The sequence below is a fragment of the Pelobates fuscus genome, chromosome 3, assembly GCF_036172605.1.
Source record: "Pelobates fuscus isolate aPelFus1 chromosome 3, aPelFus1.pri, whole genome shotgun sequence".
Lineage (NCBI taxonomy): Eukaryota > Metazoa > Chordata > Amphibia > Anura > Pelobatidae > Pelobates > Pelobates fuscus.
This window is the reverse complement of record NC_086319.1, coordinates 408,369,858-408,389,710: the sequence shown is the minus strand read 5'-3', so window position 1 is coordinate 408,389,710 and position 19,853 is coordinate 408,369,858. Positions and strand designations below refer to the sequence as shown.

Below are 19,853 nucleotides of genomic sequence, written 5' to 3'. Positions count from 1 at the left end.
TGTATATTGTTATAATCTGCAATATATGTGTGAGATATACTAGGACGAGAAAAAATATAATTCTGCACGAATGAAGATCAATGTTAAAATAGAAGATAATTTAAGTGAATTTTAATTTTGTAAATTATAAATACCGAAGGCTGATGGAAAGAAAAAGATAAACACCATAATTAGTAAACTATTCATCAAAAGTAATTTATTGCTATTTTAGGTATTCCTTTTACATTTATTTGCTCTGTAAATATCATTGACTAATTTGTTTAGAGCTTCTTTGATGTCTTTATTCCTCAGGCTATATATTATTGGGTTAAGCATTGGAGTGAACACAGTATAAAATAAAGACAAGACTTTGCTTACAGTCAGAGATGTTTGTTTAGGTGGAACAGCATAAATGCTAATGAGTATTCCATAATATAAAGAAACAACAGTCAAATGGGAGCTACAGGTGGAGAAGGCTTTTTGTCTTCCAGTAGTGGTAGAAATTCTTACTATGGCGAGGACAATATACACGTATGATAGCAACACAATTAAAAATGGGATAATCAGTATGGGAACACATAACAATAAACCTTCAATTTGTACAGTTATGGTGTCTGAACAAGAAAGCTCCAGCAATGGAGCAAAATCACAGAAGAAATGGTCAATGACATTTGATCCACAAAATACCATTTGCGATATTGTTACTGGAACAATAAATGCTAGAGAGAAAGCTAAGATCCAGGAAATACAAATTAATTGAATGCAAAGCCGATAGTCCATTAAAGAGTTATATTGCAGAGGGGCACATATGGCTAGATATCTGTCATAAGACATTGCCGTTAAAATGAAACACTCTGATACTTCAAAGACACAAAATAAATAGTACTGAGTAATACATGCTGCAAAAGACGTAATTCCACCATTATGGAGGACAACAGAAAGCATTTTAGGTACTATATTTGTAGACAACAAAATGTCTGAGATAGAAATTTGTGAAAGAAAGAAGTACATTGGAACATGGAGATGTCTCTTAGAAGACACAAGTACCATGATGATGGTATTTCCAGATATCGTCACATAATAAACAATAAGAATTACGGAGAAGAAAACAGTCCTCAGTCTTTGAAGTTGATGGAATCCCAATAATATTATCTCAGTGATCTTTGTCTGATTCTCCACATTCATTATCTGCAGATATATAGAAAATTTTCAGATACAGAAAATTTAGCAGAGGATAATGGTATTGTTTATACTATGTATCAGATCATGGAGATACAAAAAATATAAACTATCTTATTAGCAGATAGTATTAAATATATGGTAGCAATAAAATAATCTTCCATATTTTTTAAATATGAAAAATATATATGGCTTAATTCCATTTTGTCTGCAAAATAATATGTTGCAGCTGTGCATGTGTGTGCTGGACTAATATGCATGTTAATGCAGAGTTGCAGAGGAGTAACTATAAACCCCTGGGCCCTGGTGCAAAAATTGTGCCGGGCACCCCCATACTTCTACCCCCCACCTGACACGTCCCTGCCCCCATACATCAACCCCTCAGCCCATATGTCCCACCCCCATACCTCTACCCCACACACATCCCAACCCCCCACACATGCAGACAAACAGATACACACGCAGACACAAACACACATAAAAGAACACATACACACAAACACACAGATATATACATACAGACACACATACATACAGATACACATACACACATACAAACAGACACATACATACAACCACACAAACATACAGAGACCCATACATAGGCACGTACATACAGACACACATACATACATACACACACACACACACACACAGACATGTAGACACACACACAGACATACATACAGACAAACACACACACATACATACAGACACACATACAGACACACACACACACAGACATAGACCCAGATATACTGATACAGACATCCTCTATCACACACACACACACATGGGCTCCTTCAATGCAGCCCTGACGACCGCGGTAGTTGCGCCAGTGCTTAGTTGTTTTTGTGTAGATAATCAATGAGTTTTTGTTTGCAAAGACAAGAGTGAAGGGACAATTATGTAAGTGTGGAGTGTCAGTATCTGTGTGAAAGTACAGACATACAGTTTGTGTGGAGGGTTTTTGTGGGTGTAAGAAGGGATAGGCATAACAGAAACATGGTGGGATGAGACACATGACTGGGAAGTTAACTTAAATGGGTACACGTTATATAGGAAGGATAGGAAAAACAAGAAAGGTGGTGGGGTATGTTTATATGTCAACCATGAGTTAAAGTCAATCTTAGGCATGTGGAGTGTGACGAGGAAAATGTGGAGGCTTTATGGGTAGATATCTGCTTGGGGCAAACAAAGGGAAATCAATTATTGGTTGGGATATGTTATAAACCACCTAATGTAAATATTAAGGGGGAAGAACAGCTGTTAGAGCAAATTGAGAAAGCTGCAAATCAAGGTAACACTTTAATTATTGGAGATTTTAATTACCCGGACATAAATTGGGATAGAGGGACTAGTACTTCAGCAAGGGGAATAATGTTTTTGAATGTGTTAAATGACACCTTTATGTCACAACTGGTACAAGCACCAACTAGAAAAGGATGCTTGTCTGGATCTCATTATAACAAACAATGTTGATCTTATAACCAACATTCAAGTAGGGTAGGATTTGGGAAATAGTGATCAAATATGGTAATTTTTTAAATCAACTCAAAAAGCAAAGGCACATGGGGTATACTAAAACATATAATTTTTTTAAAAAAAGCCAATTTCAATAAGATTAGGGCAGCTTTACAATATATTGACTGGCATAAACACTGAGGATAAATGGAAACTATTCAAACAAATATTAGAAAGGTGCATTTCACAGTATGTACCATTGGGTAATAAATATAAAAGAAACAAATTAAAACCAATGTGGATTAGTAGAGAAGTAAAACAAGAGATTAAAAATAAGAAAAGGGCATTATAGCATTTAAATCAGAGGCATCCTATTTAAGATATAAGGAAGCCAATAACGCATGCAAAAGGCAATTAAAGTGGCTAAACTAGAAAATGAGAAATATATAGCCAAAGAATGCAAAACCAACCCCACATTTTTTTAAATCACATCAATTAAAAAAAAAAAAAAAAAATGAAAGTGTAGGTACGCTGGAAACAGAGTTGGTTTTATTAGCTAATGAAGACCAGGAAAAAGCAGACATGTTAAACAACTATTTTTCTTCAGTATATATCAATGAGGATCCTATGGCAAGATATATGCAGATTATTGCTCAAAACAACTTGCAAATAACTTGTGATTGGATAACTCAAGACAAGGTGCTACAGCTATTAAAGAAAATTTATGTAAATAAAGCTATGGGGCCTGACGGTATTCACCCATGAGTACTTATGGAGCTAAGTGGGGAAATAAGTGAACCTCTATGTTTAATTTTTCAAGATTCATTTGTTTCAGGTACTATACCGGAGGATTGGAGGAAGGCAGATGTTGTTCCTATATTTAAAAAGGGTCCAAAATCCTTGCCTGGAAATTATAGATCTGTGAGCTTAACTTCTGAAACTGGGAAAATATTTGAAGGGCTATTAAGGGATAATATTCAGGAATTAATTTGGAAAAACTGTTATTTGCAATAATCAGCATGGTTTTATCAAACATAGGTCATGTCAAACTAACCTAATTGGATTCTAGGAAGAAGTATAGATCAGGGTGTTGCAGTGGATGTGATCTACTTGGATTTTGCCAAGGCATTTGATACGGTTCCTCACAATAGGTTAGTCTTCAAACTAAAAGAAATTGGTCTAGATGAATATTCTTGTTCTTGGATAGAACATTGGCTTAAGGATAGAGTACAACGAGTTGTCATTAATGGTAAATTTTCAGGCTGGACAAAAGTGGTAAGTGGTGTCACTCAGGGTTTTGTTTTGGGACCGCTTCGATTTAACATATTTATAAATGATCTTGAAATAGTCATTGAAAGCCATGTATCAGTGTTTGCTGATGACACAAAACTTTTTAAAGTAATAAAATGTGAGCAGGATTTTGCTTTGCTGCAGAGGAATTTGGATAGATTGGGTACTGGGCACTAAAATGGCAGATGCAATTTAACGTAGAGAAATGCAAAGTTATGCACTTCGGGCTTAAGAATGCACAAGCAATTTACACCCTAAATGGTAGTGAACTAGGGATAACCACAAGGTCACACATTTAGGCTGGAAGAAAGGAGATTTCATCTAAGGCAAAGAAAATTGTATTTAATTATTAATTTCGCGCCAGCAAATTCCATAGCGCTGTACAATATATAATTGAGAAGTAGGATAAAAGGAGGCGGAGGACACACTGCTCTCCCTGCTGTTCTGTTTGAGCTCTTCCCTTTCTGTGCAGGAGCATTGGTGAAGATATTCAGGGCAGAAGTAATTGCCGGGGTGAGGATGGGACAACCGCCGAGTATTAGATCCTGCACAGTATGTAGTAAGTTTATATGGGCTCCATGTTCAGCTATAGATTAGTATAGGCTTGTAGCACATGGACCTAGATCAGAGGCAGGCAGAAATATATGTATAGCTGTCTTAGAGTAAGTTATATATATATATGTTCCAGTGCCATATGCAATATGATCTGTCCAAATAAATATACAGTTACCTGTTTTTCTCAGAGTCACTTTTTGCATTTAGGTAAAGAATGAGGTGACATCACAAAGGTTAAGACATGGCTGTATACATTCTACAATTACATCTTTAACTGAAAAACTATCAAAACAAATAACCAGCGTGAGGATGAACATTCTAAACCAGTCAGTTCTCTCTTTTTCTCGATATACATTTGTTCAGGTTTATGATCCATAGGAAACAGTGATCTGGGAAAATACAAGTTCAAATAAAAAAAATAAAAAAATCATAAAATATGTAAGAACCGAAACCATAGCTGAAGATCCAGTGTTTTTCAGTAACAAGCAGGAACCGATATCTGGAAACTTGTATAAAGAATAATTAATCTAAGGATTTGGAACCAAGGAACAGGAACCAGGATTTGAAGATCTTGAAAAAACAAAGAAATCCTCAATCTGAAGCCACAGGAAAGGAAGAGCAGGAAGCCAGGAACCAGGAATCAAGAAGGAGTGAAAGGTTTCTAGATGTGTTATTTAGTGAAGTGTGTGAATGGGTAAATATGTAAAGCAGTGGAAGGGAATAATTTGGGAGATGCTTATTTGTTATGAATTGTGTTGAACCCAGTAATATAAATGATCTTTCTGGGATGTTATTGATGCTTTTACAGGCATGTCTTTTTTTTTGCCTGTTCAAATTATATATTACATGTTCTTATTCTTATTTTATTCTTTTATTTTTATTCTTATTTTATTAAGTGGATGAATTTATAAAACTTTTTTTTACATATTTTAAATTATTATTTAAAATGTATTTTACAAATGTATAACTTAAAACAATTAGAACATTTATTTTGAATCCTGGGTTGCATCACTTGCAAATGAAACAGTTTTAATTTTTCAATTTTTGTTCAGGAAAACTTAATAAAAATGCTTGGGGGGGGGGGAAGGTGTCTAAACTCTAAATTCCATCCATGAGCAAAAAAAAAAATCTCATCAGCCATCTTTTTTTTTTTTTGCTAGCTTAAGGCACAGTGTATGATGAAAACATATAATATTTATTTTTGGATTTTGTTTTACTGCTCCGCCAGTTTTTCTCTCAAATAATAGTTTTTTTCTTGCTTGATCTCTAAGCTAAATTGTGGAAACGTGTTCCTATCTGTGTACTGCATAACATATAAAGAACATCAGATTATGTATATCTATTTAGAGCACACTGACTTGCCCATTTTGTGCTTTTTTTTGTTTGCTCTTCTGATTTGGTTCCCAAATTAATATTCAGCCAAGCCAAACTGACAAGTGCCCGAATTTCAGGTGTTGCTAAAAATGTTTTCTCATCATACACAAACCTAACATAACTTGTACATTTGCTGAATATGAAATGTTTATTTGTTGTCTGTAATATGCTCTAATATGCAAACTCTATCCATTACTTTCATAGTTACACAGGCTGAAAAGACACATGAGCCCATTAAGTTCAGCCTTTCCCACTTCTGTTTTTGCTATTGATCCAAACTCACTCGTCTGTTGGTGAAGGTGGGTGAAATACCAGTCTGAAGCAAGTTTCAACTATAACACAAAAGAGAAAACATGTTCCTTACAATTTTCATCATTTACTTTACTTGAATCATGTAAAAATAAATCAATTTCAACAGGTTACATTCAATAGAAAAATAGGACAATACAAATCATTAAAATGTGTCTTTACAATATAGTGTGCTATCACCGAACAGATCACCATATTTTATACAAAAAATTGGTTCATTTATTCTATAAATTGCTGATTCTGTTTAACACTAAAAACTAAAATAATAAATACAAGAGTATTGGTGAAATAAGCATTATGTGTAAAATATAATACATCACTATTCATATATAAGGTTAACCTACCAGAAGAAAGAAGTTAATTTGTACATGAGCTTGTGATATCATTCTAATCTTTTTCAACCAGTACTTTTATGCTCTTCCAAATCCATAGACACCACATTAACTCTCTCTGGTGTCATTAACAACAGTCCATAGAGTCAAAAGCTCATGCTTACTATAATGCATGCAATACATTAGTAATATTTGAAATAAATATTCATAAGTCAAAGTAAATATTGTATTATCTATTTTATCATAACAGCAGCAAACAAAAAATATGCTTCCACTTTGTTAGTAGAGGTGATTGTAAGATTTTCTACTAGCATATTGCATTGAAAATGGTCCAAATTTGGCATGTTGCAGTTACAACTGTCAGGGTACCTGAAGTCTCTACCTCTGAGAGAGGTAGAGACTTAGAAGTTTATCCGTCCAGAAGGGCTGTTTCCTCCGTCCCTCGCGGTCCTTCCGGTCATTTACACGCCGGCCGCAAGGGATCCACTTCCTTTTGTAACACGACGCCCAGCAGTCGACGTCATGACGCCAACCCGGACCGACCTGTCACTCAATTGTCTGGAAACTAATCAGGACTCGTCGGAGGCGTGTCTACTCTCCTGAGCCAGGGTATTTAACAGTGCTTCTTCCATTTGCTCATTGCCCTGTCGTGGTTCTAGCCTGTCTAGTCACTCAGCGCTCTTGTATTCCAGTTATCCTTTTGGTTCCGACCCGGCTTGTTTGTATTACTCTACTTATCTCTGTTACCCTTTGACTCGGCTTGTTCCTCGCTTACCTGTCTTCTCGTTCCCTCGACCTCGGCTTGCCTTTGACCATTCTCTCTATCTCCGTACGTTAGTCCGGCCATTCTAAGGTCCGGTATACGTACCTTTCTACTGTCTGTACTCTGCGTGTTGGATCCCTGTCCCGATCCTGACAACAAGGCAGTACTTGCTGGTGGCATATAACTCCACCCTCTGCACCTGTATCACAGCTGTTGCTCCTTCCGTGCTAGACTTGATTTTATTATACTCTACTCAGGACTTTCACAGCCAGGCTACAGTGACTGCCTGTCACATGGTGCAGCCGGTAACCCTCACTCGTTACGCTACTGGTATTACTATCCAGATCTAGAGCAATCACAAACTTTCAAAAATGAATGCCATAGTAAAAAAAAAAAGTGTATTTTATCTATTTTCAGGGTTCAGGGTTAATTTAAAATTATGTCGGTAAATGATAGTTGGAAAATATTTTTTAAAAAATGAAGTCCTGCGCTGAAACTCCCATTACTCTTGAGCGGCAGTAACGACCATAGTAAACACCAGCCCCAATACATACAGTAAAAACCAAAGAAAAGGTAACTTTTTTTCTTTGGTTTTAACAGTTGAAAACTGGTTGCTATCAATAACAACTGTTCGCTACCACCAGCTTTAACACCTTGTTGAAAATGTTTGAAGCCTATTGCTTACAACAGTTGCTACTACAGGTACCAACCACTCGTATACTAGTGTCTTGCTGGTAAATAACAGAAGCACACAACTAAGTATGTGCACTTCACCAGTAAACACAGAAGCATTAGCATTAGGGTGGGAAGATTTCTAATTTCACTAAAATGTATAGGGATTTAATGGTCATGAACCTCTTTCAACCAGTCCAGAGGCTAGTATTATAGGGTTACTCCAAGTGTGACAAACAAGCTCAGCAACGGTTACTATGAGCAAAAAACTGGACTTCATGAAATAGGACTTAAATAAAACAAAAAAATGTTTTATTAAAGTCCTATTTTTTGGTAAGTTTTGGGGGTTTGAGACTAATAGTAACGTACAAAACATGGTTGTAAACCAGTTGGAAGCCCCTTTGCTTTTAACATCCCATCTGCTTGTCAATATTCCATACAGAAAAATATAGGAGTTCCAGACTCTGTGTCAGAGACATATGAGCATAATATCACCATGTGTATTGCTTGGCATTAGGACATATTTCATATTTTCTGTGGATGCACCAAATAGTAAGGCAAATTTATTTCAATTAAAGCTTTACTAATTAGGATATTGTAGTTTCTATATATTGGCCACCTTCAGACAGAAAAATGCAAAAATTAATAATATTAATGTACAAATATCTATATAAATATTTAGAAAAAAATTTACTAGAACATTCAATATCAATTAACTTAGTATTTCAGTCAAATTCTAAAATATTAAAGCGCAATGATATATACAATTTTTGATATACGGGGTCTGTCTGGAAAAAGTCCAGCCATTGTTAGTATAATGAGAATGGTTTGCGCAACATCGATGTAACCTGGCAGCCAAGGAGAGCTGACTGCAATGTGCATGCATTATGATTTCATGATGACTTCACTGTATCAGATATATTGGATCATTTCATTTGTCATAATTAGAATTGACACCTGGATGTTCGGGTTCGGCTGAACTTTGAAAAAAAGTCCGGGTTCGTGATCAAACCTGACCCCGAACCCCATTGAAGTCAATGGGGACCCGAACTTCTGGCCACCAAAATGCCTCTTAAAAAGTCCTGGAAAGGGCTAGAGGGCTGCAAAATGAAGTAAAATGGGGGTAAGAGTAGGACAAGTGCCCTGCAAACAAATGTGGATAGGGAAATCACTTAAAATAGCATAAAAACTAAAAATACAGCTGAGCCATAAAATAGCACTAGATGGAATCTTTGATTTTAGCTTTGGAAGAACATAAATCAAAATCTAAAGCATGGCTGTCAGGAGGATCACCAGAATTATCCATTTGAGAGCGGTTTGGAGTGCAGGGTATTCTCTTTGTTCAAACTGAGCTCAACTCCTGATGCATGGAGAAAAGGCCTTCACAAGCCTCTGCTATCGTGTACATAGTTTATACTAAGTGATACATAGGTTGAGGAGGCGGTGATCGTGGCGGTGTAGGTGGAAGCGGTGGTGGAGGGGGAGGAGGTAGCCAACACTGTTTTGTTTTTTTTAAATTAGGGTAGCCCCCATAATATTGGGACATATAAAAAAAGAAACATCTGCGGCCTGCGGTGCATTTCTTGCAGTCCAATAACGCCACCAGGTTTTTAAAACAGTCCGTCTCCACTGTGACCCATAGGTTGAGAAGGCGGTGACCGTGGCAGAGTAGGTGGAAGCGGCGGTGGAGGAGGAGGTTGTAGCCAACACTGTTTTTATATATATATATATATATATATATATATATATATATATATATATATATATTTTTAATTAGGGTAGCCCCCAAAATTATGGGACATACAAAAAAAGAAACATTTGCGGCCTGCGGTGCATTTCTTGCAGTCCAATAACGCCATCAGGTTTATAAAACAGTCCGTCTCCACCGTGACCCATAGGATGAGAAGGCGGTGACCGTGTCAGAGTATGTTGAAGCGGCGGTGGAGGAGGAGGTAGCCAACACTGTTTATATAAATATATATATATATATATTTTTTTATTTTATTTTAATTGGGGTAGCCCCCAAAATATTGGGACATACAAAAAAAGAAACATTTGCGGCCTGCGGAGCATTTCTTGCAGTCCTGATGCATGGAGAAAATGCCTTAACAAGCCTCTGCTATTGTGTACATACAGGGAGTGCAGAATTATTAGGCAAATGAGTATTTTGACCACATCATCCTCTTTATGCATTTTGTCTTACTCCAAGCTGTATAGGCTCGAAAGCCTACTACCAATTAAGCATATTAGGCGATGTGCATCTCTGTAATGAGAAGGGGTGTGGTCTAATGACATCAACACCCTATATCAGGTGTGCATAATTATTAGGCAACTTCCTTTCCTTTGGCAAAATGGGTCAAAAGAAGGACTTGACAGGCTCAGAAAAGTCAAAAATAGTGAGATATCTTGCAGAGGGATGCAGCACTCTTAAAATTGCAAAGCTTCTGAAGCGTGATCATCGAACAATGAAGCGTTTCATTCAAAATAGTCAACAGGGTCGCAAGAAGCGTGTGGAAAAACCAAGGCGCAAAATAACTGCCCATGGGGGGCGTGGCCTGACCGCGGAGCTGAATGGCTGTGCACTGATTCAGCTCCCTGCAATCCACCGGGCAATCCACATCAATCTGAGGCAACAATCAAATATGGGAAACCCAAAAAAGAATCAAGGTACCCAGCGCACCCCAGGGAAACATAACGGGCACAAATTGGGAACTTTAACGGGCTATTTCACGGAATCGGCGGACCGCGAGATGGAGGCCGCGAACAACAAAATGGCGCCGTCCGACACCCATACCTATCTAGACTCCATTTCCCAAAGCCCAGCGACATCGGACACCTCTGACAGACCCCATGATCACCACAGGGACCTGGAACTTAAAGAACTGATCAAAAACTTACCCTCCAAGGCGGACATCGCATCCATGATGAGCAAGATGGAGACTTCTTTCCAGGAGAAGCTTGACACGATCAACTCCAACCTGCAACAGTTTAACCACAGAGTCACTGACTTAGAAGAGGAGAGAGACGCACAACAAGCCCAAATGGTACATATGTCCTCTTTAATGGACTCCCAGATGCTTTACATGACTGACATGCAAAGGCAGATAGATGACCTCGACAACAGAGGAAGACGCAATAACCTAAGGGTAAGAGGGCTCCCGGAATCTCAAGGGGAAAATCTAATGAACACACTAACTGACCTATTTAACTTAATACTAGGAAAGGAACCCAATAACACTTTCATTATAGACAGGGCACACAGATCCCTTAAACCAAGGGGCCCTGCAACAGATCTCCCACGCGATGTCATTTGCAAATTACACTACTATAATGAAAAAGAAAATGTATTAAAGGCATTGAGGGACACCAACCCCCCCTTACTATATAGGGGACATGCAGTGCAAATTTTCCCAGATTTGTCATGGCTCACACTGCAAGCGAGACAAGCTTTGAAGCCGATCACAGAACATCTGCGCAACCGCGACATTCGCTATAGATGGGGATTCCCCTTTGCCCTCATAGTTACCCATAAGGGTACTACGTACTCAATTACATCACATTTAGATGTTCCACCTTTCCTAAGAGCATTAGAACTCCCAGAAACACAAGTTATGGATTGGTACGGCCCCTATCCGCACCAGGACTCAATGCACCGCACAAGGGGAATCACACCGATGAAGAAGAGGAGAACAGACCCAAGACTCACCTCCCCACTGAGGACGCCGAGACAGGAGAAAAGATAACATGCGGGACATGGGAAAAGCGGAACAACCGCACCTCACAAAACCCAGTCGCTCTATTTCCCCTCCCTCCCACCCTCCCTCCCTCCCTCCTCCCCCCCCTCCCCTCCTCCCCCCCCTCCCCTCCCTCTATCCAAAAGAAAAGAGATGCCTTAATTAAGACCTTAACCACAGATATAAAACACTTAGAAAACCAACACATTACAGACAACAAACTTACTACCTATAAAACCCTGATTGCCAAGAGAACGGAACTATCCACTCTACTGCACCTGTACTCGAAAAAAAAGGTCCAATTGATAAGACATAAATATTACACTCAAGGGGGCAAGTGTGGCAGACTGCTCGCACAATCCCTCAAACCAGACAGACAAACGACCTTTATACAGGGCATAAAGAAACAAGACGGAACAGTAACTCATATGTTACCTGAAATCACAGAAGGCTTTAGACATTTTTACACACAACTCTACAATCTTAGGGAAACACCACCCTCACCAGCCGAAGTTCAGGACTACCTACAAAAGAGACTGAAACACACTTTGCCAAATAACCTTAAATCTTTCCTAGATGACCCGATCACGCAAGATGAATTTTTTCTAGCAATCAAAAATACCCCGCTAGGGAAAAGTCCGGGCCCAGACGGTTTCACCATTAAATATTATAAACAATTAGCCCCAATATTAGCATCTCCTTTTCTTAATGCCTACAACTCTATCTCTCAAAGTATGCCACCACCCACTCAAACTCTAGAAGCCACAATTGCACTCATCCCAAAACCAGGGAAGGACCTCCTTCAATGCAGCAGCTACAGACCCATATCCCTAATAAACGTAGATGTCAAAATATTCACCAAGATTCTTGCATCCAGACTCAAAAATCTACTCCCAGACTTGATCCATCCAGATCAAGCTGGCTTTGTACCAAGCAGAGAGGCAAAAAATAATACTACAAAAATTCTAAACCTGATTCACTGGGCAAAGCAGGATGTCTGTCAAAGTGCCCTCTTGGCTATAGACGCTGAGAACGCATGTGATAGAGTTGATTGGTCTTTTATGCTGACAACGCTAAGGGAATTGGGGTTTGGACCTAGATGGCTGGACTGGATGTCAGCCATATACTCCATACCAACAGCCAGACTACGCATCAATGGGCAACTATCCACCCCGTTTACGATAACAAACGGCACCCGACAAGGATGCCCTCTTTCACCCTTACTTTTCATTTTAACGCTAGAACCATTCTTACAGGGCATACGGGACAACCCCCTAATTCAAGGAATAAAAATAGACAACTCAGAGTACAAGGTATCGGCCTTCGCCGATGATATTTTATTTTCGGTCAAAAACCCTATACAATCCATCCCTCATATTCTCCAAGAGATGCATGATTACGGAAAACTCTCAAATTTTAAAGCTAACCTTGCTAAATGTGAGTTACTCCCAATTCAAACTTCACAAGAAGTAGAGAATCAGCTTAAAAACAAATTCCATTTCTCTTGGGCAACAGTCTCAATTAAATACCTGGGTATACAAATTCCTCGACACCTGTCTCAGACCTACAATCTTAACTTTCCACCACTAATGACAAATATAAACAGAGATCTGTCCAAATGGAACAATTTACAACACAACTGGTTTGGTAGGTTAAATGTCTTAAAAATGAATGTTCTCCCACGTATTCTCTACCTTCTCCAAGCCCTTCCTATAACAATCCCTAAAAAGTTTTTTATTAACATCAAGAACGCCTTCTCACAATACCTATGGAAAGACCCCCACCCCAGACTGGCATATTCCCTCCTAACACAAACTAGAAGAGACGGGGGCATAGGTCTACCTAACATAGAAACATATCACAACGGGGGGCGTGGCCGACCGGCAAACTTAATGGACGCACATTAATCCTCCAGCTCCGGACTCAAACTCAATCCAACACAATCGGAGAAATTAACAAACAATGGGTAATCACAAAAAGAACAGCAATACCCAGGGATTATCAGGGAAGACCCCGACAACGAAATCGGGCTCCCTAACTCGTTATTTTAAAGAGAATCCAGATCGCTCTTCCGAGGCCGCGGCCGCGGCCTCGAGTATATTAGAAACGGACTCTCCATCGGATTCACAACCTCGTAGCCCTTGCTATTCCGATAGCTCCCAACATGTGGACAATCACGAGGAAATAGACTTAAAACAAATAATTAAAAACTTACCTTCTAAAGCTGACATCCAGCAAATGATAAACAAAATGGAGTCGTCCTTTCACACCAAATTGGAGAAGATGGACACAGGCATCCAGCAATTAAATCTTCGCGTCACAGACCTGGAAGAAGAAAAGGATTTAATACAAACTCAAATTACCAATATCTCGACCACATTAGATTCTCAAATTTTAAACTGGGCATCCACTCAACGTCACATCGACGATCTGGATAACAGGAGCCGGAGAAATAACCTGAGGATTAGAGGTATGCCGGAATCCCAAGGGGAAAACTTAACAGGGCTCCTTACGGAGCTTTTTAACTTAATACTGGGACTTGCCACAGATAACCCAATTCTATTGGACAGAGCCCATAGATCAATTCGTCCGAGAGGACTAACACAAGAAGCCCCTAGAGATATCATATGCAGACTTCACTATTTTAATGTAAAAGATGACATAGTGAAAACTCTGAGAGATACAAGCCAACCCCTTTTATTTCATGACACTCCAATCCAAATATATCCTGATCTCTCCTGGTACACTTTACAAGCAAGGAGAGCCCTTAAACCCATCACTGAATTATTACGCCAAAGAAATATAAGATACCGTTGGGGATTTCCTTTCGCTTTAATAGTGTCAGCAAAAAATACAATCTACTCCATTGCGACCTTCAATGATGTCTTACCCTTTCTTCGAGCCCTGGATCTGCCGAATACTCCGGTAGTGGATTGGAATACCCCTCCACCAAATCAAGAGTTAATACAACCCTCCCAAAGACAAAGATGGCTCACGCCAGCAAGGAAAAGAAGACAGGATAGGAGATTCCAGTCTCCAGACCAGAGACTAAACAAGCTCCCAGTGGAAGGCACTCCGCAAAGACAAAGACAAAGCCTAAAAGACAGCCTCACAACATGAATATTAAACTGGCTACCCTAAGAAACTTATCGACCCTCGAACCTGGTGAAAGTACCTACTAACCGACAACTTGCAAGGGACTCCCTTTTTCTCTCTTATTCCTCGGGACTAATATTTATATATTTGTATGTTTCAATCGACATCTTGCAGAGATCTGTGCAATCAATCCGTACAGGTCGTATAATAAGATTTTATAACTTGATATATTTGCCTATTTGACTCTAGGTTAAACAGTTAAGACTTAAAAAAAAAAAAAAAAAAAAAAGTATATAATTTTCTCTCTGTACAATTTGCTCATAGAATGTTTAAGATTGCAAGTGCTAAACTAGGATATTGAATGAGATAGATTTGTGATAGGTTTTTATCTATATATTCATATGCTTCACATACAGTTTTTTCAAAAATGGAAAATAATCATAGGATAAATTCCCCACACGTAAGACTCAGAAAGTCTACAGTTCACAAATCTGGTCTATTAGGTATGACTACCTTTTCCTCAGGTGTAGTAGATTATCTATTCTCTAGATAAACTCGTAATTACTTCATACACTCATGCGAAACATTAGATACTATTAACCATTTTGATCTCCTATAAAATCCTACACTGAGACATATCTCTATTTTTCAGACTAATTTCCTCCATAAGTCATCTCGACTCTAATCTGTTTCAGCATTTGAACCTCTTAGGCTACCGTCCCTCGTCCACTTACAATCGTGTAACGGGCAGTGGGCTAAAACGCGGCGCCACTTTAAGGTCATTACACATTAGAACCGGAACATCTCTTTCACTTTTACTCTCAAACATATATGCAAGGGTGATGACTGAATAAAGACCCTTATTATTATTGTTAATATTCTTATTATTACTGCAAACCACAAGCATAAATTCATATCTGACCATATGCATTCTGGGTTAGGAACTTCTCAGGGAAGGACACGGAACACATCTAATCCAGTCACACCTATTTAATACATCTAATTGGTGACCTAATTAGAAATATATTAAAAAAACCACAAAATTAAAAAATTATATATACTTATTAAAAATAAACAAAAAAATAAATAAAAATTAAAAAAAATAATAAATAATAAATAATAAATAAAAGGAAAAAAAAAAAAAAAAAAAAAAAGAATACTCTGTTGTTTATATAGCTTAAGTCCTGACGAAATTAACTTATTTATAATGGGCATAATCTAAACTTTCTTAACTTTTAGTAACAAAGCCAACAAAGTCAACACCCTTCTCAAAGCAACGACCTAGTTAATATCTATCTCCGATAAATACCCATTACTCGATTAGGATCCATATCCCTAACATTTCTCACCAGGCAAGAGAGGTTATAACTTAAATAATTTCTTCTCCATAACAATAACCTAAACTATAGGATTGTAAAATGAGTCCTCAGCTCAAGTGTAAGTTCACGACCCCAATTCATTTTTGGCTCTATCTTCTGCGTCAAGATAGTGCCATATTTCCCTCAGGGGATTAAGTTCTTACCCTACCACCTTACAACCTTTCCTCTTCTCTTACCTACTATCTACCTTCTTTCCTTCTTTCCTATTTTCGTTGTTCCAGGCACCTAACTCTCTTCATTTCCCCTAGCTGCCCATCCTCTCCCCCCTGACTAATCCTTTCTCTCTATCCCCCACTTTTCTTGGAAACCTTGATTAGCGAGCAATCTAAATTTCTTTAGAACTCTTTACAGAATAATTAGCCTTCATTACCTGTAGAAGCCCTATTATTGCTTACAAGTTGTTAATAGAGATTTGGGCCATTGAGTTCTTAAATCATTAATTAGTTATTAATGTTAAGTTTCAACATTGTTATTGGTTTTACTATTTAACTTTTCTAAGTACTGACTGCGCTTCAACTCCACAATATTTCTGTTTTGATCCTTAGAATTTGTTTACAGGATCTGGAAGACCAAGGACTAAATCACCACACAAAACCTGATAATCATTTTCAGAACATAAACACCTCCAATCTATCTCACAGTACCCACTTTCACTATACACTGCTTGGCCATCTCCCACACAGGAGATACCAGATTCCAACATTAGTCTTTAAATCGGACGATTAACTGCTTCTTCGCTCAGATAAACTCATATCACCCGACTAGCCTTATTTTTTACTCTGAGTAATCTCGCCCGTAAAGTAATTTAAATTTAAGTTACACAGAAGTGACCATGACTACGGTCAATATCCTCACACAAAATGCCAAGGGATTAAATTCTCCTGAAAAAAGGTCAATTGCTCTCACAGACTTCAAAAGACACAAAGCACACATAATATATATCCAAGAAACACACTTTAGGAAAAATTCTGCCCCTAAACTCCGCAATAAAGACTACCCTCTAGGTTACTATAGTCATTACTCAGAGGCAAAGTCCAGAGGAGTGGCGATCCTTTTAAGTCAACATATACAATTCTCCTTCCAGGAACATCTGGCAGACGACTCCGGGAGGTTTGTATTTGTTAAGGGTAAAATTGGCAACACCCAAGTCACCTTGGCAAATATATACTTGCCAAACAAAAAACAAAATCTTACTCTCCAAAAAATTTTACGTAAACTCTCCTTATTCAGGGAAGGAATCCTCATAATGGGGGGAGATATGAACATAACTTTGGACAAATCTTTAGACACCACATCAAAAACTAGAGAATATCAATCCCAAACTAGATCTCTGATTAAAAAATCTCTTTATGAAGCCCAACTTTACGATGGCTGGAGGTCAATTAACCCCACCAAAAGAGACTACTCCTTCTACTCAGCGCCCGCAGGCACCTACTCCAGAATCGACACAATTTTTATGCAACATAGATATCTCTCACTAATCAAAAGTGCTACATATGGCCAGATCACTTGGTCAGATCATGCCCCAATGACATTAACGCTTTCACTACCAAACACAATCACTCCATTCTCCCAATGGAAGCTAAATGACCTCATTCTTAATGACAAAATGACTCTAAATAAGATTCGAGAATCAGCTTCCAACTACTTCTTAGAAAACAAGAGCCCTGACACTACCCCTATCATGACCTGGGAAGCCCACAAAGCAGTAATTAGAGGAGAACTTATCAAGTCAGCAGCTGCACTTAAAAAGAAAAGAGAAAAACAGATTGAACAACTCACCAAAGACATCTCAGACTTAGAAAGCAAACATAAATCCACTCTCTCATGGGATGACCACAAAATGCTATCCAGTAAACGAACAGAGCTATCGGCCATACTACAACTTCATGCCAAGAAAAAACTATCCTTAACGAAAAACACATATTACACTCAAAGCGGCAAAGCTGGCAAATTTTTAGCAAAATCTTTACAAATAGAAAGGCAATCCTCTTTCATCTCAGAGATTAAGAAAAAAGATGGAACTCTCACCTGTCACATGCCTGATATACTATCTTCCTTCCACGATTTTTATACTCAACTCTATAACCTCACAAACACAAAACCAACATCAGAAGAGATATTAGAATTCCTGAAACCCAGAATTAAACACACTATTCCTATAAACGAAATAACATTCTTGGACAATCCACTAACAACAGAAGAATTCATGACTACTGTAAAGGCTTTGCCTCTGGGCAAAAGTCCGGGCCCTGACGGTTATACTGGGAAATATTATAAGGAACTATCTTCCATATTAGCAAGACCATTCGTCGATGCGTACAATATGAAACAACTCTCATCTTCTATACCAGGATCAGCGCTCGAAGCGATCATATCCATTATACCTAAACCTGGAAAAGACGCAACTTTATGTGGGAATTACAGACCTATCTCACTAATCAATATTGACTTAAAAATCCTGACAAAGATTATGGCTACTAGGCTCAAACCATTTATGCCATCACTAATACATCCAGACCAAGCCGGTTTTGTTCCCGGTAGAGAAGCTAAAAATAATACTACGAAAATCATAAATATTATTCACTGGGCCCAAATACACAAAACCCAGAGTGCACTACTAGCCATCGACGCCGAAAAGGCATTTGATAGAGTCAATTGGTCGCTACTGAAACACATCCTGAAATATCTTAATTTTGGTCCCAGATGGCTGGAATGGATTGATACAATTTACTCGAAACCTACTGCGAAACTAAGAATCAATGGACAACTATCAGACCCAGTAAAGATCTCAAATGGCACAAGGCAAGGATGCCCATTATCACCGCTCCTATTTATACTGGTGTTGGAGCCCTTCCTTCAAGGCATTCGGGACAATAATTCGATCAAGGGAATTCAAATTAAAAACCAAAATTACAAAATTACTGCATTCGCAGACGACCTTCTCTTCACAATTTCGGATCCACACAAATCAATTCCTAACATTATTACTGAAATGCAACTATACGGAAAACTCTCATTTTTCCAAGCAAATCTTACAAAATGTGATTTGATGCCAATCTTTCTGACAAACGCCATCTGTAATAAAATTAAGTCTAACTTTGCATTCCAATGGACTACATCTTCCATTAAATATCTTGGGATCCACATTCCAAACAAATTGAATTCTACATATTCAGTGAACTTCCCCCCTTTGATTGACTCTATCACCAAAGATCTTTCCAGATGGCACAAACCATGCTTCGGTCTGTTATGCCGTATAAATATTATTAAAATGAATATCCTTCCTCGTATCCTCTACTTACTACAAACTATCCCACTACAAATCCCGTCCAAGTTTTTCTCTACTATCAAATCTTTATTTTTGAAATTCATATGGGCTCACAAACCTCCGCGCCTAGCCTACCAAACATTAATTAAAAATCGAGAACAAGGCGGTCTGAACCTACCAGACATATCTAATTATTACAGAGCGACTCACCTACAAAGGCTCTATGAATGGTCAAAAACTTCCAACACGCTCCAATGGGTTGAACTGGAAAACAGCTTCTCAGAAGTCCCACTCTATATTCTTCCCTGGGTGCAAAAAGACAAACAACTATTGGGAAAACTCAATAGTCATCCAACGATCTCTACATCGCTTCATATATGGCTCAAATTGAGGTCACAAACCGAGATTGCTCCATACCCGTCACCAATTTACCCTCTCACTTTGAACCCCTACTTA

The 19,853-nt window shown here is 38.3% G+C and overlaps 1 protein-coding gene across 1 annotated transcript; it reads right to left on the bottom strand.

Annotated features, from left to right (window-relative positions):
* Nucleotides 1–207: 207 nt before the first annotated feature.
* Nucleotides 208–1,176, bottom strand: LOC134601999 (olfactory receptor 11L1-like). Its single transcript, XM_063446501.1, has one exon. It carries the CDS (start codon nt 1,162–1,164, stop codon nt 208–210), a length of 957 nt encoding a protein of 318 aa, XP_063302571.1. The 5' UTR covers nt 1,165–1,176.
* Nucleotides 1,177–19,853: the final 18,677 nt, after the last annotated feature.